General features: G+C 43.0%; 2 protein-coding genes across 6 annotated transcripts; both read left to right on the forward strand.

Annotated features, from left to right (window-relative positions):
• The first annotated feature begins 140 nt into the window (after window positions 1–140).
• Window positions 141–3479, forward strand: IBA57 (iron-sulfur cluster assembly factor IBA57). The gene is made up of 3 exons (XM_015853005.3): window positions 141–469; window positions 654–997; window positions 1927–3479. Exons 1-3 carry the CDS (start codon window positions 201–203, stop codon window positions 2316–2318), a joined length of 1005 nt encoding a protein of 334 aa, XP_015708491.2. The 5' UTR covers window positions 141–200; the 3' UTR covers window positions 2319–3479.
• A 144-nt stretch (window positions 3480–3623) lies between these two features.
• LOC107308853 (uncharacterized) lies at window positions 3624–22422 on the forward strand. Of its 5 annotated transcripts, XM_085539120.1 has the most exons (9): window positions 3624–5582; window positions 6787–6911; window positions 7216–7347; window positions 10001–10167; window positions 12515–12616; window positions 13018–14815; window positions 16592–16726; window positions 16855–17035; window positions 18524–22422. In XM_085539120.1, exons 2-9 carry the CDS (start codon window positions 6798–6800, stop codon window positions 18775–18777), a joined length of 2883 nt encoding a protein of 960 aa, XP_085395246.1. In that variant the 5' UTR covers window positions 3624–5582; window positions 6787–6797; the 3' UTR covers window positions 18778–22422. The 5 variants fall into 5 exon arrangements, with proteins under 5 accessions (XP_085395246.1, XP_085395247.1, XP_015708520.2 ...); XM_085539121.1 differs by having other exon boundaries at window positions 3624–6954; XM_015853034.3 differs by lacking the exon at window positions 6787–6911.
• The last annotated feature ends 2316 nt before the right edge of the window (window positions 22423–24738 follow it).

Raw genomic sequence — 24738 nt, forward strand, 5'->3', positions numbered from 1 at the left:
TTTGCCATTTTTACTCTTTTTTTTTATCCCTTCTTGCCACTCCCACCCGCCTCCTGAGGCCCGGACCCTCAGTGCCCCTCTGTGGAGGCGCTGCCATCAGAGCAGACCGTGCCGTCCTCCCGCCTCGAGGTGGCGCCCACACACACAAAATGGCGGCACAAGCACCAGGAGCCGACGGGCCCCTCTGACACCCAGCCGCCATGTTGGTGAAGGCGGCAGCCCTGCCCGGTCTGTGGCGGCTGTGGGGACGTGGTGTGAAGGGGGCCGGCTCCTGGCGTTGCTTCCCGCTGTGCCGGGCGCTGTTGAGCGTGAGGGGCTCCGAAGCGGCCGCTTTGCTGCAGGGGCTGCTCACTAACGATGTTACTCGGTTGGTGGCGGCGGGGGATGGAGCTGAGGGGCCGGTGAGAGCGCTGTACGCACATGCGCTCAACGTGCAGGGCCGATGTCTGTACGACCTCATCGTGTACAGGTGAGAGCGGGGGAGGAGCTGGGCGGAACCATCATTGGGTCGGGGGGTTCGGGTGGGCATTGCACCTCACAGCCCATGGAAACAGGTGTGGGAGGAGAGCTGTGGTGTCCGGGGACTGCAGGGATGTGGTTTCCTCTGTTTAGGGTTTGGCTGCCTTGATCTCGTCAGTGTTGGTTTGTTTCAGGCTTCATGAGGGTCAAGAAGAGCCGAATATCCTGCTGGAGTGTGATAGCAGCGTGTTGGATGCCCTGCAGAGACACCTGAAGCTCTACAAGATCAGGAGGAAAGTCAGCATCAGCCCTTGCCTTGACCTGTCCCTGTGGGCCATCATCCCAGAGGAAAAGGTTGGGGACAGCAGCAGCTCCCTCACACAATATGCAAACCAGGCTCTGGTTTTAACTCCTGACCCCAGAGCAGAAGTCATGGGCTGGAGACTGATTATAAAGGCAGGAGCAAATCTACCAGAGATTATCCCTGGAAGCCGTGTTGAAGACGTTGGGGATTACCACAGGCACAGGTATAAGCAAGGTAAGAGGTCCTACTCTAAAGCCAGCTCCTGTTTGATACTCTGTAGCTCTGCCTTGTGATGGAATCGACGATTATCCATTTGCTTTGAGGGGAGCTGGAGAGGTTGGAGTCCTGGTGATTATTTTGCAGTAATAATAATAATAAACCATTTGTGTTTGCCTTGTTACCAAGGGAAGGAAACACTGCGGTGTACATTCCTAAACGTGTGCTGCTGGGTTTGCAGAGTTAACTCAGAGGCCAAGGCATGTGTGTTTGATTTGACAAGGAATTCAATCCTGAAGGCCTCTGCAGAGCTCCCATTGATCGTAATGAGTCCACGCAGGCAGGGGATTAAATTCAAGAGCAGACTGAAAGAGGATGGTGCACTGCTAATAAACAGTGATCACGGCCTGAGTGCAGGACTGCAAAGCAAGCTGTGAATGGGTCAGAGTGGGCTGGGCTGTGTGTTGTGCTGCCCACCACGGGTACCAGCACTCGTCCTGTGTGATGCTGTACAGACACTGGGCACAAAAGGAGCAGTCCCGGCTTCAGCAAGGACAGCTGGCCAACTTGCTTTCATGATAATAACTCTGGCTGACACTGAAGTCTGCCCGTGGGATGCAGGCAAAAACAATGCTGTTTTTTTTTTTTCCATTGACCTTAAATGTTGATGTCTCTGTGTGGGAGTCTGCCTTGCTCTGGGTGCTTTACGTTTCCACCCTGTGTCTGAAGTGCTGTAAGTTTCACAGGATTAGGATCCAGTGCAGTTTTTTTTCCCATTACCTTTTAAAATGATCTTTTCTGACTGAGTATTTATGGCTGGGGATGTATTAACACCTAGACCAGAGTGCTGGCAAGCTCCTGACTTCACATTGCTTCTTCCCACCTCTAGCTTTGTAACACAGAGGAAGAATACTGGATATCTTACTGCATTTCCTTTCTCTCCCCAGGAATTCCTGAAGGTGTCAAAGATCTCCCTCCTGGCGTAGCCCTCCCGCTGGAATCCAACCTGGCCTACATGAACGGAGTCAGCTTTACCAAAGGCTGTTACATTGGGCAGGAGCTGACAGCCAGGACCCACCACATGGGTGTCATTCGCAAGCGTTTGGTGCCCGTGCAGTTTTCAGCTCCTCTTCCTCAGGAGAACATTCCTGAGGGTGCTGAAATCTTGACTGAATCAGGAAAGTCAGCTGGCAAGTTCCGGGCTGGAGGAGATGAACTTGGCATAGCTTTGCTAAGGCTGGCTAATATAAATGAACCACTCTGCCTAAATGTAGCGGGTGATAAAGTGAAACTCACTGCGAGTATACCTGAGTGGTGGCCAAAGACTGCCAGCAAGTAAATGAGGAACCACCACTTGCACACTTGCCTTATTGAGAATATATTTGTTGTGACAGGGCTGGGCGGGTGACTGCCTTCTGTTTGTGGTGTTTGATGGGGGTGTGTGTTAGAATTCTATAGGATGGGCTTAAACTGCAGGAGTGCCATCCAGCACCTAATTGCTGTTATATGTTGTGGAGTGACCTTTTCAAGGCTGGGTATGCAGGAGGCAGCCCCACTGTCATTGGGGGTGCTGGGTTAGGCTGAGTTTCACCACTGTAAGCACTGAAACCTTCTGTTCATGGCATCCCATCTGTGGTACTATGGGTTTTTATTGGAGAGCATGCTGCACTTACCTTGAATAGGATACATTGCTATCTGAACTCAGGCTGTTCTTTGCCAACTATTTGTTGAGTTGAGCTTCTGTGGTTTCCCAACACTCTAACTGCTAATTACATTCAGGAAGAGGAATCCCTCCTCCTGCTTTTGGATCTGCTTTTAATATGTCACCCATGATGAGAAATGTGGGAAGTCTCACAAATGTCCCCATCCAGTGCCCTGCTTCAGAGCCAGCAGAGGGAGTGCAGCCAGCAGCAGCCTGCATTGAGCTCCTCTGCCCTTCTCACCTTGGCCACCTGTGCTTCATTCACTCAAACAACTGTTTCAGAGAGGAAAGTGATATTTTACAGGAATTAAGTGCTTTAGGGCACTCCCAGCCCTGACTATTGTATGGGTGCACTGGTCCTTGGCTGAGCAATCTGTTACTATGTTTTCCCCACAGCTTTACTGATTGAGTTACCAACAACACTTGATGTCTTGGCATCTCAGCAGTTGGTTCCTGATGCTGTTTTCTTCTGCCTTCCAGCTTGTTCCTGCTCCTGCAATCACTGCATCCCTCTCTGCTCCCCAAAGCCAGGCAGGTTCTGTGCTCACTAACCCTCTCAACCTGTGCTGATTTATAGGAGGCCAATTTATTTTTATACTGCGATAAACCCCTTGTGTTTAACCTGGTAATGGCATGGGTGGTGAGAAGGGGGTGATGAGCAAGTGAGCAGGTGCATTTTGTTACTGTGAAAAGGAATTATCTGTGAAAAATGCTTTTATTGTTTAAAACCCCTTTGGCTTGTTGTGAAATGAATCTGTGAAATATCTCATTAAGCGTCTATTGGGTCGGTAATTTAAATGACTTGTCTGAGAGACCAGCTCTTGTTTACCATGTGATGACAGACAACGGGAGGGGTTGTAGGGGTTGGTTGCTGACCAGGGAGATGTTTTGGTTTGGGATCTCTAACAACTGTTTTGTTGGGGTTTTGTTGGTTTGTTTCAGAGTGAAGGTGATAAATGTGTATGTCCCCACACAAACCCCACCCTTGGGTTGGGTCCAGAGTTGGTGCTGGGGGTTAGTAGGTCACTTATGGAGGTGATGAGGGGGCATGGAGGGAGGTCTGGGGGGCAGCCCCACTCCTGCCAGCCTTATTATTTAATGAGGTGCTCCATTGCTTTGGGCTGAAAGGTAGGTGTATCAGCTGTGTTGTGCCAGGTTGCGCTCATAGTGGCATGTTCCTTATGGACAAGCAGCGATAAATCTCAGTCAGATGAGGCACATCTGAACAAAGCACGAAGAAATCAGCTGCTGAATGGAAAAGCCGTTTGAAGCTGTTGGGGTTTATCCGTATCCATAAGACGAGCTCTGGTAGCTCAGCACTGTTTTTGTTGCCATAACACTGGGGATGTTTACACTTGCTCTGTTTCCTTCAGCCCTTCCTCAGAGCGTGGCTGGGGATCAAACTGTTTAAAACACTTGAATTCAGTCTGTGTGCTGAGGGCCTTACATTTGCCTGCAGCAGACGTGAAGAAGGATGGTGGCCTTCACTCTAAACTTAAAAACTTAAGCTAGGTTGGAGGAAGTTTTACACCCAGAGGGTGGTGACACACTGGAACAGGTTGCCCAAGGAGGCTGTGGATGCCCCATCCCTGCAGGCATTCAAGGCCAGGCTGGATGTGGCTCTGGGCAGCCTGGGCTGCTGGTTGGTGACCCTGCACACAGCAGGGGGTTGGAGCTGGGTGAGCATTGTGGGCCTTTTCAATCCAGACCATTTTAAGATTGGGCTGAGTGAGCCCAATAGGAACCCAAGTGGCAGATATATCACGAGCAGAGCCAGAAACTCTTTTAAGTGTCTTATCTTTACACGTGGAGAAACCAAACCCCCTGGGGTTCAAGAGGCAACAAGCTTGTTATAAGAACTCCTCTTGTTCAGTCAGAGCATCGTTACACCCCACAGCAATTAATATCTCCTTGCTGGGTGGTGCTTCCTGCTCGCAACTGGGAAATGATTGCTTAGAAGCTCCTTTTTCTATGAGAAGAAGGTGGTGCTCACCTGCTAAAACAACCAGAATGCTTTGTTTTCCATACTAAAGAAGCTAATCTCCATTTGCCAGCAGTTCCTTCAAGCCTCTGGAAAAAAAGAGGCTGCTGGGAGGACCCTGAGTCCCATATTATGCAGCTACTGAGGAAACTACAATTCCCATAGTGCTTCCACATACTGGTCCTGCAGTGACATCAGATGCTCTATGGGCACAGACTGGTTGTAAAGCAAGAAGACCAAACATGTAAGCTCGCTGTTTCTTTCACTTCTGCATCAGGGCCTTTGGCAGCGTGAAATCTCTGCTTGCTAGGGGAGGATTTCGCTTGTTGCAGAGACACTTAAGGGCGAGCAATCCGTGCTGCTTCTCTTAGTGCTGTGCAGCTCTGGGAATAGCTCCGTGCAGGAATCTCTCAGCTCCAGCGTTGACACTTGGTCTCTATGGACCCATTCCATGCTCGCAGCATGAAAACAGCTGCAGTTGTGCTGCATTCATCCCTCCGCTTCGGGTTAGTGAGCAGAGCGGGGCTGCCCTACAGCCGCACGCATCGGGGGTGGGAGCTGCACAGCCTTGGCTCGGTTTTTCCCCCCTTCTGTGTGTGTTCATTGTTCGGGAGAGGCGGTTTGTGTCCGCAAGGAAACTGCAAAACGATCCAGCCAAACGATTTTTGCAGCGCGGTGTTTGCTCGGGTTGCTATGATGCTGCAGTTTGAAGTGCGGTTGTTTGTCGATCCGGCAGCGCTCAGCCTTACAGGAGGTTGAGTGTGATTAATACCTGAGAATCCACACACAGACATCTCTTAATGTGGACCTGCTTTCTAGTGAGGGTCATGTTGTGAGCCTCGCAAAGTGGTTGGGAAACTCGAGGCTTCTTGCTGTTGTACTCGAAGACACTGGAAAAACTTGGAGAAACTGACAAACAGGTAATAGTTTCCCTATTAATTTCTGCTGAGAGCTGCTGAACAGCACCGTGACCTGATTTGTTCGAGCCTGCAGAATTGAAGACATCTATTTATTGCTTGGATTTCAACAGCTGGGGAAGTGACCAAAAAAAACAGCTTTCTATCTCATCTCGGTAGTGTAATGAATTGGAGCCACAGAGATATCTAATGATACAGAGATCTCTAATGACACCCGACTTTGTACTGTTGATTTAAAGGATGCTATTTGGCCCCATCGCTTGGTTTATAACTTCAAAGGCTTTTTTTTTTTTTATAGAATACTGAAATTGTCAGTGACTTAATTAAATGCTTGCTTAAAATTAACTAAAAACACTTTGGGGAAGGCATCTTCATTTAGGAGGTTAAATTACAGCCCATAGTCCAATGAATCTGGGCAAATATTTCCCAACTTTTAATTGAAGTTTTGTATCCTAAATGAAAAGGTTAATGAAAAGTTCCCTGCTTTTACAATTGGCAGCTTGGTTTCAGTGCTTTGTGAAGAGCAGTTTTGCTTTAATTGGGGATGAGTGCTTTAAGTCTTCTATAAACCAACCCATCCCCTGATGCCTCAGAGTAAGGCTGAGAGGCTTATGTTATTGCATGCAGATACACCTTCAAGTAAGGCTCAGAGGCTTATGTTATTGCATGCAGATGTATTTAGGAGTGGTAGGACTGCACTGTTTGAAAGGCTTGTGGCTTTGGATCACAGTCCTAATTTGCAGATCTTTAATGTCCTGAATGCTGTTCTTTGGCCTGAGGAAGAAGAACATCATGAAGGTACTGTTGTACCATTCCAAGGATAACACCTTCATACAGCTGGAACTGAGGAGCAAACTGGAGGTCTGTTCCACAACCAACTTTGTCCTGTGCCTTTGTAAAGCAGATAGGCCTAAATATCACAAGTCCAAAACAGATGTGCCTAAAAGAGAAGTGAGGGCATTCAGACTTTGTAGGGGGTGTAGCCATGTAACTTCAGTTCTGGAACCTATAAGTTGTGAACCCTAATGATGCTCCTGCACTGCTCTGAATGCTTTTTGTGCCTCGAAGTAGTGTCTGTTTTGAGATGCAAATGGACTCTTTGGGATTTCAGCTATCAACCAGCCCTGTGAGAGCCCCACACGGTTATGTTGTGCCACAGATGTAGTGATTAACCAAATCATTCACTTAATTCCCTCTGCTTTAACAGAAAAACAGCAAATGAATCACAAGTGGGTTAAAAGCTCAACCAAGATTAACAGCTTAGACACACCGACTGAACAAACCATCGCAGGTGGTACAGAGATACTACCAGGCATCTCTTCTGAAATGAAGGTACAGAGATACTACCAGGCATCTCTTCTGAAATGAAACCAAGGTTTGTGTGCAACTAAGTGCCTGGGTGCAATTGTATGCACCTGAATCACTTCAGTGCTGAGCCTTCTGGCTTAGCTTAAATACAGGGTGCAAAATCTTCCTTCTTAGAGGGGTTACAGGGCTTTCTGCAGACCCAGGAGTGTTGCTGCAGCCCTTTCCTTGTTGTATTGCACCAGCTGATGTGAAAGTTTTCTGCCTAACAACTATGAAATTGACAGACCTGATTGTTGTTTCCTTTTTATTTCTGATTATTTTTAAATAGGTTAAATCTGCCCTTAAGTATCTGAATTTCTGCTTGGATGGCAATGCTTCATACATCACAGAAGAGATCTTGGGTGCTGTTAAGGAGGACATGGTCAAACCAACTACCACACGTAGTCATTACAAGTCACAGGTGGGTCTGAAAAGTGAGTTTGCTTAAGGAAACAAACACTTTTACATTGCTTTTTATAACTGATATTGAATATGTGCATATGAAACAAGCCAAAAAAGAAACACACACACACAAAAAAAGAAGAGAAAATGCTGTATTACAGCTGGAGCAGATCTCACTATTGCTTTGTGCTCATGCAGGAGATGAAGCCCTGTTGGGGCAGTCAGCACTTGCTCATTCAGACTGACTTTGGGAGCCTCTTGTCAAGGACTGTTCTTTTCTGTGTGTGAAATTACTTTGGATAAAAACTCTTTGGCTCTGTGAAATGAATGAGCTTTGGTGGTAGTGCAGAAAAGAGAGAAACAAAAAAGTAAAGCCCCACTAACCAATGAGTGTCCTTAATGGTAGTTGGGCTGTGGAGCTCCTAAAAACAGGAAATGCTTGTCTAGCTAATAAATCAGAAAATACATCCAGTGTAGAAGTACTAATACTGTGCAGTGCTGTCATTTACTGGCGTCACAAATAAGTTTGACTGCTGTTTATAAAAAACATCTGTAACCAATTCTCTGTAACAGCGTGTTCCTCCAGTTTTAGGATAAGTGGCTGGAAAAGGACTTTTTTCCTGATTTAGATCAAATGTTTTTGGTGAATGCTCAAGTTTATTTACCCCTCTGAGCTCCTCAGAAGTTAAAAGCCCTCTATGTGCCTTTGAAGACACTATGTGCCTTCATAACAGTGCTAGATATCTAGTTAAAAAGCAGTGGGGGGGGGAAGAGGGGGGGGGAGAAAAGTATGCTCAGGCTTGGAGGGAGAGAGCTTAGTGTGTACGTATTTCTGTTTTACAGAAGTGTTCTGAAGCTGCATCTTGTCATGCTTTGAAAGAAAAAGAATCTGCTGAGATGGCCTATCTAGGGTTTAGATACGGTCTAATTTAGTGGGAGCAGTGGTTTCTCATGACTTGTAGGGTGGAAAGAATGAAATAGGAATCCAAGGGGAGACCGTTAGGAGTTGCCATTTGGTTTTGTTGGAGGCAGCATTTTGTATATTGTTTTATTTGGTTTGAGGTTGAAATTCTGAATGAAGCACATCTGTGGCTCTGCAGGCAGCCCTTCCTTTGCAGAGCCTTTTAAAGAGGGTATGGCTCTGAAATTCAGCAAAGAACTCTGAAAATAAAGCAAGGTGTAGGAGACAGCACATTGCTTTACACCTATTTTGACTGCAGTTTGCTACTAGCTCGTATTAAAAGCACAGATCAGAGTTTCCAAGTTGTTCAAGAATGTTGTTGAATGAGATAGAAAGAACCTCCACTGTTTTGGAAGTGCTCGCAGATGAGGCAGTATCTAAGGTACATGAAGTACCTCTTCTGCTGAGCTTTAATCACATCATCCTGTGCAGCTCGTATTAGAAGTGACTAATGGCCCTGAAAATAATAGGCAAATCCATTCGTTACAGATCCTATTTTTAATCCATGCAAAAGTATTTTGTATTTTAGCCAAGGAGCATAATTTATCAGTGTGTTGATTTCCCCAAGGACTAAGCAAGACCAGAGCCCAGTGTATTTGCTGGTGCCACTCAGTTATTACTACAAGTTTGGCCATAGTGAGCTCCTGCTTTCTGAAATGACACCTATTCATTGCTCATCAGCCCTTTGTAGGGGATAATTTGGATGCCACGCTTCTCATCTGCAAAGGTAGGAGCTGCTGTGTCACCTGAGCAGTGTTGTGCTGTGGGACAGGAAATGGTTTTTATATCTGCTTACTGACACAGATATTAATAGCGTATTTTTGTGTAATGTTACAGAATATGTCCAGACTCTATAGGGTAATAGTAGGAGGAGAGAGAGAAATTGTTATTTTCTCTTTTAAACAGATGAGGCATGAGATAGTGTAATGACCAGCACTGAGTTTTTGTTCCTCTAGGTTACAAATGTCTTTTTAAGGAAGCCTGTCAGTGGCTCTAGAGAGACTTAACACATACAGCTACATCCAGACAACGTAAATTTCCCTTAAGCTTTTGTTTCTTTTCACTTGTTGAGGGCTTTGGAGATGCTGCTCCAACAGCAAATGCTGTTTCACAAAGTTGGCAGTTCTGGCCCTATGAATATAGCTCCAAGTGACAATGTGGCTTTTATCTTAGGAGCGGAAAAATGAGAGCTTGGTACAGCAGTTTAAATGTTTGCAAGAGTAAAAGTAGTAAGAGCTGGGCAGGCAGACAAAGCTGCTTATTGGAAGGAGCTGTTAGAGCACTGACGTGTACCCTATGTCTTTTTTTGGTGTATATATATGTGTACATATTTAATATATATCCTATGTTAGTATCCTGTGCTCACATGGATCCAGCAGGGGTTATTGCTCTACTCTGTGCTCTCAGAAGGGATGTACTGACACGTGCATTTCCAGTCATAGGCTTAGAAGACTCAGCTTGTAAACTTGGTGTGTGAACACCTTCAGTGTGAAATCTGTAGAGAATCCCTGTTACTGTATTAGTTACTGTATAGTAACTAATCTTTATTATTGTTTTTGAGTGAGTTTTAGACTGTGTTCTGGTGATTCCCATGTTACATTTTCCTGAAAACTTATTTAGCTCAAGCTATAAAAGGAAGGTTTTACCTTGTTAACTTTATTGCTCGCTGACCTGAACATCTAACATTTATTTTCCTCTTTACTCTACATAGGTAAATAGCAAGAAACAAAGAATGGACACTCAGTTAATTTCCCCATTATTTGGAGCAATTACCAGCCCTTCACCTCCTTTAGAATCTTCCTGTCTGCGCAGTGACTGCTCAGCACATGGGGAAGTTGTTGGCACCAAAACTCCTTTCCAAGACTGCACTGAAACACGGTATGTTTATACACACTGATTGTGTGTGTGTATAATATATGAACTTAATACGTTTGTAAGTATAATGTTTAGGGAATTAAATGGGAAAACTGTGAAAAGATCTTAAAGGCAAAGCCTTCCTTCCCTGCCTCCCTTCCCTCAGTGCTTCAGCTCTCAGTGGTGCTGCTGATGGATGTTGGATGCTGGCTGAATGCAAAGTCGTTTTGGATTTGCACCATATGTTAATGTGAGTGATGTATTAAGAATAAATAAGTGACCTTAATTGTCAGCTAAAATTACATAATTTGTGTTTTCTTGGCATGAAAGATCAATGTTCTTTTGTGAGAGAAAGGCTTTGTTTCCCCCTCAATTAAAGCAGTCTAATTTAAAGTGCTTTCTAAAGAGGGGAGTATCACTGGGTTTTCATTAAATTGTAATCAACTTCCCATCTTTACTTTCCTTGGATTCTCAGTCTTAACATCAAAGCTATTTTACCTTTTCAGTCCTCCACTGGACTTTTATGAGCTCCTCTATAGTAACCACTGAAATCTTGACGTATTTATATTCCTAAAGAATGCTAAATAATTACTTTGAGCCTTATCAAGGAGTAAAGATAGTCGTGAATGACACAAGCATTGTGAGAAACAGGGAACGATTGCTTCACAGTACAGAAACTACAGTAACCCCCAAATATAGTTTTCTCCTTCAAATACATTCTTTATGGCTGTATTGCGTACAGCAGTTAATGTAATGTTGAAATTATTGCAGCTTAAGAAATGCATGAAACATACTTTAATATTAAGCTTCTCACAATCTTTTGTTTTTTTTCCTGATACCACATGATGGCAATGTAATACTGCCTTGTTTGTAGGATTGGTTGGCTGGTGCAGATTGGTGTGGTAGCAGTTCTGGTTCTGATGCCCACCAGAGAGAATGGGGTCACTTTTGGTTCTAGGACACACGTGGCTCAGATTCAACTTGCTGCCAACCAGAACCCCCAGATCCCTTTCTGTGGGGCTGCTCTCCAGCCTCTTGTCCCCTGGCCTGTAAATAGAGTCAAGGCTGCCTCACCCCAGGTGCAGAATCCAGCAATTAGTCTTGTTAAACTTCATGTAATTGGTGATTGCTTAGCTCTCTAATGCTTAAAGATCTCTCTGAAGGTCTCTTTCTTGCCCTCAGACATAAGGTTTGATTTTTGGGTAGTCCTCTGTGGAGCCAGGAGTTGGACTCCATGATCCTTGTTGGGTCTTTCTGATTTTGGATGTTGTATCATTCTATATCCAAGAGTCGATAGTTTCTCATATTATTTAATTTTTTTAATTAATTAACAATAAGAAAGAGCAAGTTTGATGTTGGGAAAGAAGGAACTGCAGAGGCCCATGAGATGCTGTAAGATAATAGTTAAGGAAGGTGCATGTGTTACAAAGAAGTTAAAGTGTGGAGAGGTCTTAAAAGCTAGTGAGGCATCAGTGACTAATCTGCACTGTGGAGATTAGCAAGGTGACAGTTCTAATTGTTTATCCCACAGCCACGGTCTTTGTTAATCTGCAATAGCAGCATGGATAATTCTGTAGGGAAACAAGCAGTGTAATTGTTTGGATAAGCTGACACCAAGGAGGGCTGAGAGAGCTTCAGGGAGGCAGAAATGAATGGGGTGAACAGGAAGAATTGAAGTTTGAAGCAACATATAGCATCTTAATTAGCATGTTAAGTTTTAATTGGGTTCAGATATGAAGTGAAATGTCACTGCAGGCAGCTCTGTAAAGGTCTCATTTTGCACCTGAAGCAATAGATAAAAGTTGGGATTATCTAAGGAAAGTGATCATTGAGCACCTTTGATATTATCAGTAATACTTAAAGCTGTGGCTAATCCTCTTCTAAAAGTGGGATACAAAGGGGTTCAGCTGATACTTTAAAAGTTATGTTTAAAAGATACTAAGATCGATACCGAAGAGTTGTTATTTTAAAGTAGAATAAATTCAAAACCTCAAGATTTTGGGAAGATCATATTTACACTACAAAGGAGGCAGGCAAGATGTGAAAAAATGTTGCATTCTGTTAAATAGCAGCATTGATTGGAAGGAGGAAAGTCTTTTGGTGCTCCTGTCTCCTCACAGAGCAGCTAGAGAGGTGTCCTGTGAAGCAAGAAATTAGGGGTGTTAAAGGAAGTTTTCTATTAGTTTCAGGCTGTAGAATTCACAAATGCAGGAAGGAATTTGTATGTGTGTGTTGAGAATAACAATAAACTGGCACACACAAGAGGCACTGCTAATATGAGTGAAAGGTTAAATTAATGCTTTACCTTTTGGATGTTTTATTTAGCAGTTAAAAAAATCTTATCTGTGCTTTTGTTGTTGTTGTTTTTCAGGGCACAGATAAATCTTTCTTATTCTGGCAATGGCCCTGATATGGTTGGGCTGGTGTCGAGCATCTTAGAGGAGCCAAACAAGGCAGAACCAACTACAGATTGGTAAGTTAATTCTTAATATTCTTATGTTATGTATCGCTTCTACATCCTTTTGTCACCCAAAAGTTTGGAATGATTGCACAGAACGGAGAGATAAGGGTCATTCTCCTAAAAGCCCTTGAAAAGTGAAAACTGTATTTTATTAAACTAGAAGTAACCTGTTAAGAATGAAGCAGTTTCAGTCTTCCTTTGGCTCACAGCAAGGGGGTGGGGGGAATGTAGTCAGGTTGCATTTAGCACTTACTCAACTTCAGTAGGGATTTCTTCCCCTTAAACTCTTTAGGAGAGCTGGGTACCCTTAGCCAAGAATGAAATATGTCAAGGGGAGAAAGTAACCCTGAGATGTGAACTGTTGCAATGTTAAGGAATGCAGTGTTGCTGAAGGTTTGTTAATTCTGTTGCAGGAATTCACTCTCGAGATTGTTTCCACCAACGTGGGCTTCTGATTTAGGAAACAAGGGTGAATTCTCAGGGCTTTCATCTGAGCACACTGTAGGCAATGAGGATTTGATGTGCGTGCAGAGCTGCTATCAAGAGCAGCTGCTCCAGTCACACAACATGGAGGTGTTGCACAGAGGTGTGGAAGATCTTTATCTGATCAAGTCTTGGCTTTCTCCGTCTGACCCCTGCACTCAACCTGCTAATGCTCTGAAAAACTGTTATCCTGAAAATTCCTCTTTGGAAAACAATAATTCCATTCTCCAAGTAGGGTGTGCGTTTCAAGGTGCAGATTGTGATCAGCATTGGAGCAGTTATGAGCAGCTGAGCTTAAATGAAGACTATGAAAAAACTGGTCCCAGCTTTAGCACTTCTTCTCAGAACAGAATTAAAGATGGCACTATTATTCAGAAAGGGTGCTGGAGAACTGAGAGAGCAAGGGGCAGCGTGATGAAAAATGGTGTGTATGAACAAACCAAACATTCTCCTGGTCTTTCTAATCAGTCTGTTGGTGACTCTTGGGATGAGGTGTCCCAGAACAGCCATTTCTTTTCTAAAAGTTATGAAAACTTGACAGCTGCTCAGAAATCCCAGTCATCTGCTCATCCATCGCTGTCTTTTTTCAGTCAACCAACAGAGGAAAGTTGTTCTGGAGTGACAAATGGAAAACCACAGGAAACCCATGCGCAAAATGATCATCGAAGCTTTACTTTAGGGGATGTTTTTAATAATAATAACTATAATGAATGTAAGAACCATGCTAGTCCTGAAGAGTGCTCTCATAGAACGTCTGAGTTTGATTTGTCAGTAAAAAATATACAAAATGGGAATTACTTGTTGTACCGTGGGCACACGTGGCTGGATGGGAAATCTGCAAGTCCAACAGTTGCATCAGATGTTGTGTTTGGAAAGGAAGTGGTTATGAGCACGCAGTCATCACTTGGAGCTGCAACCACATCTGGGGGCTCTTCCCCCCATCATCCTATGACACATTCCTCTTATTACTCACAGACCTCCCCAGTCCTTCCATTGGGAAAAGACAGAAGGTTACAAATATCGAGTAATACTTCTAACAATTTGGGAGTTTCTAATTTCATCTCAGGCATCCGGAAGCAAATGAACCCCTTTGGCCACTCACAGTATGATTCTTTGACTAGTAAGGAGTGGCAGCAATGTAAGTTGCCTGTTAATTTTCCATCCAGCTGGTTAACACAGCACAGTGCTTTAAGCAAAGACCCTGGAATGTGCCACAGGTTTCCAAAAAAGCAAACCCAGGAAAACAGCAATAAAGGTGTTAGAAGAAGCAGAAGGAACTGGATTCCTCACTTTGAATATGCAACCCCAAACTGCCAGCAGTTCAATGTGCTCCAAAAGAGCCATGAACAGAATGGCAGCATCGTGTCAGATTTTATCAATCCTTCTTTTCTTCCTTCCTTCCCATTCATGTCGGATTTTAAGCAAACTCCCAGCTTTTCTCCATTTAATCACTATCTGTTTTCACTGGCAAAGAACTTCAGTTTTCCTCCTTCACCTTTTCCATTCTCAGAACTCATTGATCTCCTTCATTATGATGATTTTAACCACTTGAATCCTTTCATCAGTGATCTGTTTTGTGGGGATATAACTGCCCCATACATTACATTTCCAATGCAATTTAACAAGTGCAGACCTCCCAGGAGCCGCAGTGGACCTGCTAATGAGCTTCACACCCAACTGGAGGAGTGTTACGAGCAGTGGAGAGCTTTGGAGAAAGAGAGGAAAAAGGTAAAGCATCACTGATAATAACTTTTTGTCAATGCTAGTGGTCATTTCAAACACCTTACAGGGAATGGGTACTCTGGCATTCCTCTTCTTTTGAGGAGGACATGCTTCAGTTAGTCTTAAATACTTAGAACACCATCCCAAAGAAATCTGCTTTGAATATACTGTTTGTATTGTTTGGCACGGCTGTTTTAAAACCACATATGTGTCTTCCAGCTTTGATTTCTAAGTCTCTTTCCACTCAGAGCTGCTAACAACATTTTTCCCTATTAACCTGCAATATTTGCTACAATGACTGTGGTATTTCAGTACTTTGGCCAGTGACGCTTACTATCGTGGATGCTGTTTTTTCCATTAGCTATTAGTTGTTGTTCTATTGGCCTTTTTACCATTCTCAAGCCATTGACCATACAGTTCTTTGTAGCCTTTTGGAGGTCTAACTAGAACTGCCTGCCTCATTAGCTCACTAATGCTCTTAAACATGACTTCTCCCCACCCATTCAGTCTTCTCCAGGGGTGTGTTGTGAGTGAGGAAGGGCGATGGTGGTTCTTACTCTTGTTTGCTGGAAGATGTTCTTGGAAACACTCCTGTCTTCTGCTGTGACAAATACAGCCTGGCAGTGCAGAACTGGGATTTCACTTAAACCATTAGGGATGACTGAATTTGTCTTCATCTCATCAAACACATTTGTGTTTGCCTGAGACCTGACTTTTCTCCTAGTGGTTTCCTTTGCCTCCATGCTTGGTTTCTGTAGTTAAGCACAGCACCTGCAGATGGCTTCGTTAGTGAGTATAAGCTGTTCTCAGTCCTGCAAGTCAGCTGCCTTAACATGGTTTGCATTCCTGCAGCCAAAACACTTTCTCCCCAGAGAGGATGACTGCATCCTGGCTGCCTGATAGGAACGTGCCAGGGCTGCATTTGTTGCTGTTTGTGGGTATTGTTTGGGAGAACACTGGTTGGCAGGGATTAAAACTTTGAGAAGCTGTTCTGACAGTCTGAACTGCCCAAGGACAGTGCTGAGGCCTCTGTGACAGTGCTGCTCAGCTCATTAGTGGATTAGTGTATGTAAAGCAGAAAGGTAGCACGTACTGAAATACAAGTGTGGGCTTAGCCTTAGCTTGAACAGCAGCATGGTATCTAATCTTTGTTCTCAAGCCATTGGACACTGAAAAAGGACCAAGACAGAATCCACTGCTTGCTCTGCCTTCTTTTATTCCAGTTATGAGAAGTTCCTGTCCAATAGAAACACTGGTGCTTAGTCACTGCTTGTGTTACACCACATTTTGCCCACTTCATTCTCACTGTGGAGTTCAGGAGTTGTGTTAATGACTTTCTGAGCTGATACCAGATTTTGTTAAATGTGGGTTATTCCTGATGTACTTCATTTACAGCTGATGTGATCACCTATATGGATTACTGATAAACCAAACATGTAACATCTGAGAGATGCAGTGAGAGACATGGATTTAAATGCCTGGGATACACTACAAGAAATTCTTTGCCTCAGAGAGAGTCCCAGCTTAGCCAAAATGAAGCTGTGTGGCTTTGAGTGCTGCCTAAAAGTGTTTCCTCTATAGTGGAGCTGAATTAAGGAAGTATTCCTATCCTACAGCAGGTGGTTATATTCATAGAGAGACACTTGGGAACATGTTGCTGTAAAAACAGACAGAAATAAAGGTAGAAAACTCTTCCATTGTGTTTGAAAATTCTTAAGCAAATGAAAGCATGGATTTTAATAGTAATTTTAGACTACAATATTATTTCCATTTCCCCTTCAGACTGAGGCTGACCTTGCAAGGAGCTTTCCAGGAAGGTGCCTTTCTAGCTCCAGTACGGCTCCTGTGTCTCAGCTCCCTGCCAACCCATCTCGAGTGGATCGTCTGATTGCAGACCAGCTCCGAGAACAGGCCAGGGTGAGTTTTCCATAATGGAGTCACAGTGCCACGTTCAATACTTTGGTTCTTCTTTGTTTTCTGTTGTTTTGGTTTAACAGAGAGTTGCAGATACATGGTGACCTTGGTGTTTTCAATGTGTCTGGTAGATGCTTACCTTACTAGGGAGAATGGAAATGCTTTTTGGTGTCCCTGTGCACAGTAATGTGTCTGCTGCCTTGAAACACCACATGGAAGCCATCCACGTAACTCAGGCATGGCGTAAGGATGAGATTGTTAACGCTGTTAACCCACAGAGACAAGGAGTGCTGCGCTATAGCAATGAGAAAGGTGAGTGCTTCCCACACCTGCAGCTCCAAAAGCTTTTTTGAAGATATAGCTGTGAAAATATGTAGCTTGAAATAGATGGTGGCAATAATTCATTGCATCTTCTGCAAAGAAGTTAAGCTTAAGATACTTTTTCTTTGCTTTTACTACTTCAAACACCTTGAAGCCTTCTCTTCCTTATTAAAATATAGCTATAAAAACTGCTTGGTGATGCTATATAAAAATAAAGAGACTAATAAATCAAAATGTGCTCGTTTTTAAGCAAATTTAATTCTGTGTTCGTGCTATTTGGCTAGTCTTCCTTTTCAGCTTATAAAGTAATGAATGCTGTGCAACTTCATAGTGTCCACATTAACTAAATCACAGAACTACTAGAAATTACACTCCTGAATTCCCAATTGCTGTTGACGTAAAGCCAGATTAATTTGCAGCTGGGATGTGTACATCTCTAGAGGCTTATGTGCAGTTTTACTGTCACCAAGCACAACTGCTTCTTAATTAGATGACTTGCTTCACAAATCTGCCATAAATCTGCTTTCTAATGGTCACTTTGAAAGCATATCAATTGCTAGAAAGTTAGCAAACCATAACTCTTTTTCTATTATAAATAGCTGTAGGAAAGCGCTTGTTAGAAAATAATCCATATGATACAAAGCTGTGGAAACCAGCGTGTTTTAGATATTCAATTTAACATGAGATGAGCAAAGCTGGCTTCCTGAAAGTGATGTGTTAGTTGGAAGAAATGTGCTTAGTTCATAGCAGCGCAATCTTCCATAGGTTTTTGTCTATTACTGATGCTTCAAAACCAACACAACTAGGAGGAACTGCATTCCTTTCCAAGAGTTGAGGACAAGTGGAAGCTGCTATATATCTTTAGGTATTTGGGTTTCAGAAGGAAGATGATGCTTTTGGAAGAAAGCACTTGTCTCTCATCCAGCAGTGTTTGAAATATCCCTTCTTCTAAGGGAAAACTGAACCATCAAGAGTCAAAATGTTTTACTTTCTCAAGTGGATGTCATACCCTTAAATGTAGTAGTCCTATAAGCAAATCTATAAGCTGATGACATAGCCAGAGCTCAGCTGTGAGTCAGTGCCACCAGCAGGTAGGCAACAGGCACCAGGGATTGCATGGAGCTCATTTGGCTGCCCTGTGGTAGGTAGACTTGCTGATCATACTTAATATCATTGCAGATAGTCTCCTATGATAACATCAGTTAAATAGGCTTAATTATTCTACTGCATGGATGATGGGTAGTTTCTCCAGTAAATTTTGGATGCGGTTACAGTTGCTATTAATGTGAGATGTTATATCAGTTGCAAGAGAAGAATAGCTGTTGGAGTTCAACAGTTACAGTAACTGTACAAGTTTAGCTGTTTCTTGATCAGTTGTTTTGTACTAGTGGTGTTAAATGAATTCAGATAGTTTTTCTATGTATTAATATTACCAGGCTTGTGTAGTAGCTTTACCTAGAATGTATTTTTCTGTTGCAGATGTTCTGGCTCTGGCAGCTGCCATCAGAGAACTGGCTGCTTCCACACGCAGGGCTCGCACTGCGTTATGGTGTGCATTACAGATGGCTTTACCAAAACCCTCCCCGAGCAACCCGGTAAAGCATGAAACTGAAGGGACATCACAAGAGCTTTGTACGGCAGACACAAGCACACAAGGATCCGACAGCATGGAGTATGACAGCACAAGAGACAGAGAAGAAAAACACGAGGAACCCATGAGGATATTGGAATAACAGCTAATAGTGATAATAATAAAGGGAGGCAGAAGGCCGAGGATATGGGGAGAAGGGTGAAGTGGCCTGTGTTGTACTGACAGTGTTTTCCATAGGCTATCAGAAAGCCATGAGGTTACAGGAATTGATCAGTGCTACAGTTCTGTTACTGTGATTCTGGTGTTGAGAGACACATCCCTTACCAGTGTTAATGCAATGGGAATATTGCTGGTATTACAATGTCTGCTACGTTAGAATTTTATGAAGAGGAACTAAACAATAGCTGAGCATTTATTTCCTTGTCTGCTTATCCAAAGCTACATATCAGGTGTGATTCAAGCCATGACCTGAGTAACCAGTGTGGTAGAACTTAATTCTCCTTTCTGTGTTAATGATATAGCCTAAAAGAGAGGGACAGAGTCATTTGAAAGGCATTTCATTCAGGTGCTGATTTGTTTTGCACCATTAAGTAGTTCTTTTCAGTGCCAAAGTGATCAGAAAGCAGGTAGCACCCTGTCATGGAGCTATCCGTGCTCCTGTGTTGTTTTTCAATTGAGGAACTTGGATTATTGCGATGTTTGAGAATAAGCAGCATTTAATGGTGGTTTTGTGAGATGCTTCAGCATTTTGCTGCCAGTTTCTAGCTAAACCAATGTAAAATGAGATTTCCTATGTCTCATCCCAAGTAACAGCACTTCTTACATCTTAAATACAAAGATTTGTGGGCTTGCAGTGAGCACTGCATTGAGATGCATGTTTACAGGAGACTGCAAAAAAGTGTGACTTGGGATTAGAAATGAGATTGATTTCTCACTGGTTTATAAACCAATAACTATACAGCATAGTGTGCACTGCACTGCAAAATGCTCTGTGTTAACCGTGTGTGTTTGTGATACTACAGATCTATGGGAGCATTCCATATTTATTTTAATGCGTTTATTGAGCGTTTATTTAAAATTCTATTTTAGTAATGTAAAGCTGGATCTTTTGCCAAACCTTCTGAATAATCAGATTGAACGATTTACTCAGGAAATATGTCTACTCTTATAGAAATATACACATATACATGGGGATTTCTTGGGGGGACGGGTGTTTGCAAGGTATTTACACAAAGCTACATATAGACTAGGTTACCAAAGCTATTGAACTGGTTTGTTCTCTGTGTGGAAGACACATATTGCACTGCTGTTACCTCGTGTCCATTCTGTGGCTTAGACAATCAGGAGTGCTGTGTTTGTGTGAGTGTTCAGGGGGAGAATTAGAGCATAATAAGTAATTCTAGGTTTCTTCTTATGGCACATAAATATTTAAATGCTTTAACAGCTGTCTTAATGCAACATCATCGCTTACATGTGACTACTAACCAGCCGTGGCTCTTAGCTATTGCTACAGTAATGAATGGCTTTGGAGAGCAGTCCTTGCTTGAAAAGTGAATTAAGCATAAGGAAAGTTATTGAGAGGTACAAATGAAGATGTATCTGTGTTTCATAGCGTTCATGGTTACCTGTATGTCAATGGTTTATGGGCTGGCTTGGCCCACATCTGGAGAAGTGGAGTCTGCAGTATTTCCATCCATGGCTAATTCTTAATTGTGATTACTGCATTGACAGGAAGGCAGTGCTGGGAAGCCTTGATCAGCCTTTTTGCTCACAGAACAACTGCAGAACTGCATGTTGTATCAGTGTGTGTATAGAGCGTGGTCCATCTTATTGTACTGCTGTGTATTAATCATTACTCTCAAGGGACGTGTTCTCCACTGATTCACAATGTAGTTAACGTGCCTTCAGCAGCCTGTATCTGAGCACAGTAAATAACAGTACGCTCACCTCTATTTTCCACTGCTGTTTAATTAACTGTTTACAAAGAGTCACAGTGTGGCTGCATTGGACTGCAGCTAACAGCTGGTGTAGGCTGGTCGTGCTGTGCACCATCACTGCGGAGGGTCACAGTGCATGGGTATATACGTGTTGCACTGAATTGTTGCTGTGGATAAGAACGATGCTCCTGGCTTTAGGTACTGATCATACTCATGTTTGCTAACGTCAATGAGGGTAAAGCTTTGGGCTATTAGCTCATGCTTAACCCAGAGAGGTCTCTTCATTTCAGTGTCTGAATTTGTTTCTTATTTATATTGTTTTCTTCCCGTTTGTGAAGCTTTGTTTCCCCAGACAGCTGTACTGAGATTTAATTGGTTTCTTTTCTTGGGCCAACATTTGCAGTTTACCTTTGCAGTGAGCAGTAGCAGTGATGCGGATCTGCTTCCATGTAACAAAACAAGATGCTTCAAAGTCCCCTCTCCAGTCCCAGTTATTGCTAAGTTTGGTGTTTTTTTAATGCAGAGTGAATCTGTCATGTTTTTAAATCCCAAATCGAGAGTCCAGTGCAAGATAGAATTTAAGGATCAGTTATTTCTGTGCACTGCAAATGCATTCGGACTCTTGTGATTTGATCTTGCTGTTTCTCTGAAGAAGGGCCTGCATCAGAGCTAGGGTTTTGTTGCCGTCATGTTTGGACTGCTAGAGAGGTTATGCAACCAACCAACCTTAAGCCTGTATGTGTTATTTAAAGCTTATTTTCTTACTTATTCTGAGAGCTGCCTTTGTTTTATTCTGTTCAGGAGTGATGATGTTAATGCTGCATGTTGGAGCAACCCTAAGCAGTGACACATTGAGGATCTTGCTCTTAGTATCGTTACTGCTCTGATGGAGTATTTAAGCGATATAAAATAGAAGGTCATTATTTTTCTTCATTAGCAATACTGTAATCAGAGGTGCAAAAAAAAATGTGTGTTGTCTGTGCTTTTAGAGACCAGATATAGACAGGGTTAGGAGCAACATGGAGAAATGGGGGGAAGTGGAGCTATAAACCTCTCTGCTTGTTTTCCTTTCTAATACTCATTTGGCAATGATTCACATGCAGGCTCTCAGAAGAGGGTAAGGAAGGATGCAGTCAACTTGCAATCATTGCCAGCTGGAAGTTACTTCACCCTTTTTTTACTTGTATGAAATACAACCAGCTGAACACCCGTTTATGCACAGTGATAACCTAACAAGCATCATTTTTTCACACAATTAGGCTGCTTCCATTATATGTGGGAAGAGTTTCCTCTTATTTTATGACACAAAGATTAACAGTGTCTGTCTTTTAACATCCTATGTGGTGTCTGAAGCATCTTCTACCTGTTTGCTGTTCAAACTCATGTATTTAATAGCAAGTTTGACACTGCTGGTGTCACACTGCAGGAGGTGGGCTTAGAGCTGATCCGTTCAGTAGATCCAACAGCAATATCTGCAAGTATGACTTAGCTAATATTTAAATGCTAATAGAAATAATTGCTGGTGATACAACAGCCAAAGTTGATGAGAAGGCTTGTGTTACGTGTGTGAGTCTCAGGAAGGAGAGTGCTGTACTCAATAATGGCCAGTGTAATTTATTAGGGTATTACGTATGTAGTTTATTCTATTTAAATAACCAGCTGTGTTGTATGCCTCCTTAATAAACAGTTATGGCTTGTCGTTTCATTTAGTTCAACTTACACTACTCACCAGCTGCTGTTCTTCAAGAGAGTTTAACTTGTTTTGTCACTCTGCCTTGAAAAGATGTTGCGTGTTCTGCTTTAACACGGTTTAAAAAGAAAAAATAATTAAATCTTCACTTTTTATGGCATTGATTTCATTATTTTGACACATCCTGTGGGTGAAGAAGGGGCAGTTTGGGTTTGTTTTTGTTGTGGTTGGGCCTTAGGAATATCCTTTGAGCTGGATGTGGTGTTGTATGAGGTTGCTTGTTGATGAGTTGCAAGTGGCAACAGAACTCCTTAATGCTGAATGTTGTAAGAGGTGCTGGAAGACAGTGCTTTGCAGATCACTGATATGCAGAGCTGTACATCCCCCCACCTCAGCAAGATGGTTTGGGCTGATCTCAGATATATGGAAACTCCAAAAGCTGGGTTTGCACATTGACAGTGTGTTTATGTGCACATTGGGTGGGTTTAAGCATCAGAAAACAAAGTGCATCGTAGATGAGCTACAAACACCACACTGAGTCAGACACTTCTGCATGCAGTAGCTGAGCAGTATAAAAGGGCTGGGGGTGATTTATCTCAGTAACACAAAGGGGTTAGGCTGCAAGTGTGGCCAGTTGCATTGGCTGACAGGGACTGTGGTTCCTCCTCTAGTTACAGATGGGCTCTATGCCCCTTGTTAAGTATGTTGTCGATGGGGTTAATCCTATTTTACGCAGTGAATATGTTACCGGTATCAATTCAAGCATTGCACGGCTCATAGGAGGATGAGTTTGTTTGTCTTGAGGTGTCTGGCATGAGATTTCCACAGGGCTTAATCCATAAGGATTATCCAACCCAAATCCTGGTTCTGATATAGTTCTATATAAAAATGAAAATTGTTTCCACAGTGCTTGTTAATGTTGCTGTGACAGCTTCTGGTTTCCAGCTGATGAATGGTGATGTGGATGGATACATAAATTTCAGGAGTGTTGAGTAAGGAAATGCACAGCTCAGCAGGACAACAGATGGGGGAGCTGGAGAGGCAACATGAAGGTAAGGAGATGTTCTGGAGTCACTGGGAAAGGGCTGGAGATGGTTTGGGATAAGAAAATGAGATGCTTTTATCTATCTTATGCCTCTTCCACAACTGAGACCTCTACCAAAGAGGAGATTTACACATGGCTTAAAGCATCTGACTAATCCCATTAAGTAGTACTACTTAAGCACTTACCTTGATATTCCTTTTAAGTAACTTTGAACTGGTTTAAACTTCTCATGTTTGGCATCCCATAAGGAAACCAACTGCCCATTTCTTGACAGTTTAGTATTTTCCAAGTACTTACATGCAACACCTTCTGTCCAGCTCCTGTCTGCTCTTTCCAGCTGTGTAATCCAGAATGTTGGCGTATCCTTCAAGAGCTTCACTGTTCCCAGCAAAGAAGCTGTTCACAAACAGATGAGTACATCATTATGATTAAATTCTGTTTTATTCAGTGTAGAACCTTCTCACCTTGCAGTGAAAGGTTCTGCTCGTGCTGAGTAGTCAGGAAATAATTGGCAAGCTACTGACACGTGGTGATGTCTGGTCAGAGGAACCTGCTTATGAACATGTATCTGAATCTGGCCTTCATGGAAATGTAACTTCTCAGGAAGCAACACCACGAAGGTGGGAAGAAAAGAGAAAGAAACAAAACTCAACCAACCAAAAAAGCCAAAACCAGAAGTTCTTCAGGGATGTGTGTTTTCAGAAAAGGTGGAGTATTTCCAAGTGAAGCTGTAACAGAAAAGAAAGGATCAGAAAGAAATACAAAGAAAAACCCCCGTGGGAAACATGGTGATTGCTTAACAGCAATGGAAACACATTTGAGAAACAGTTTTATTTTTAGAAGTATCTGTTTTCCACAGAGAATATTATTTAGCAACGACAACTGCACTGCTGTCAGTGTAAAAGAAGAAATAAATCCAGTACCTGTGTCTAGCAGTGTCATTGGGTTTATTTCTTTGTGAAGAAAATCAGTCTGTGGAGAAATGATGGAGGCCTGACCACAGGTGGATCCTATAGAAATACCTTAATTCCCTTGATACCGAAGCTGACCCATGTAACATTCAGGAAGTATTAGACAACTTTCATGAAAAGAATAATAGACTGTCCTAAGCTGGAAGGGATCAATTCCAACTCACAACGAGAACTGATGAGCCCATAGGATCACAAAACACTGTCACTTGGAACAGACTTCTGCAGTATCTGCTTCCACCCCTGCTCACAGCACAGCCAGTTACATAGCTCAGGGCTCTGTCCATTGTAATTCTGCATTTCTCCATGAATGGACATCACACAGCCCCTCTGTGTGCTTGTTCCAATGCTGCACCACTCATAAGGAAGATACTCGTTTTTCTCCTGTTTGGGATTTCCTTGACTTCTATTGGTTTTTGTGTGCCTCTGAGAAATCTGGCAACGTCTCCTATAGCTCTCTGCC

The sequence above is a fragment of the Coturnix japonica genome, chromosome 2 (genome assembly GCF_054131305.1).
Source record: "Coturnix japonica strain WE chromosome 2, WE-NBRP24, whole genome shotgun sequence".
NCBI classification, from domain to species: Eukaryota; Metazoa; Chordata; class Aves; order Galliformes; family Phasianidae; genus Coturnix; species Coturnix japonica.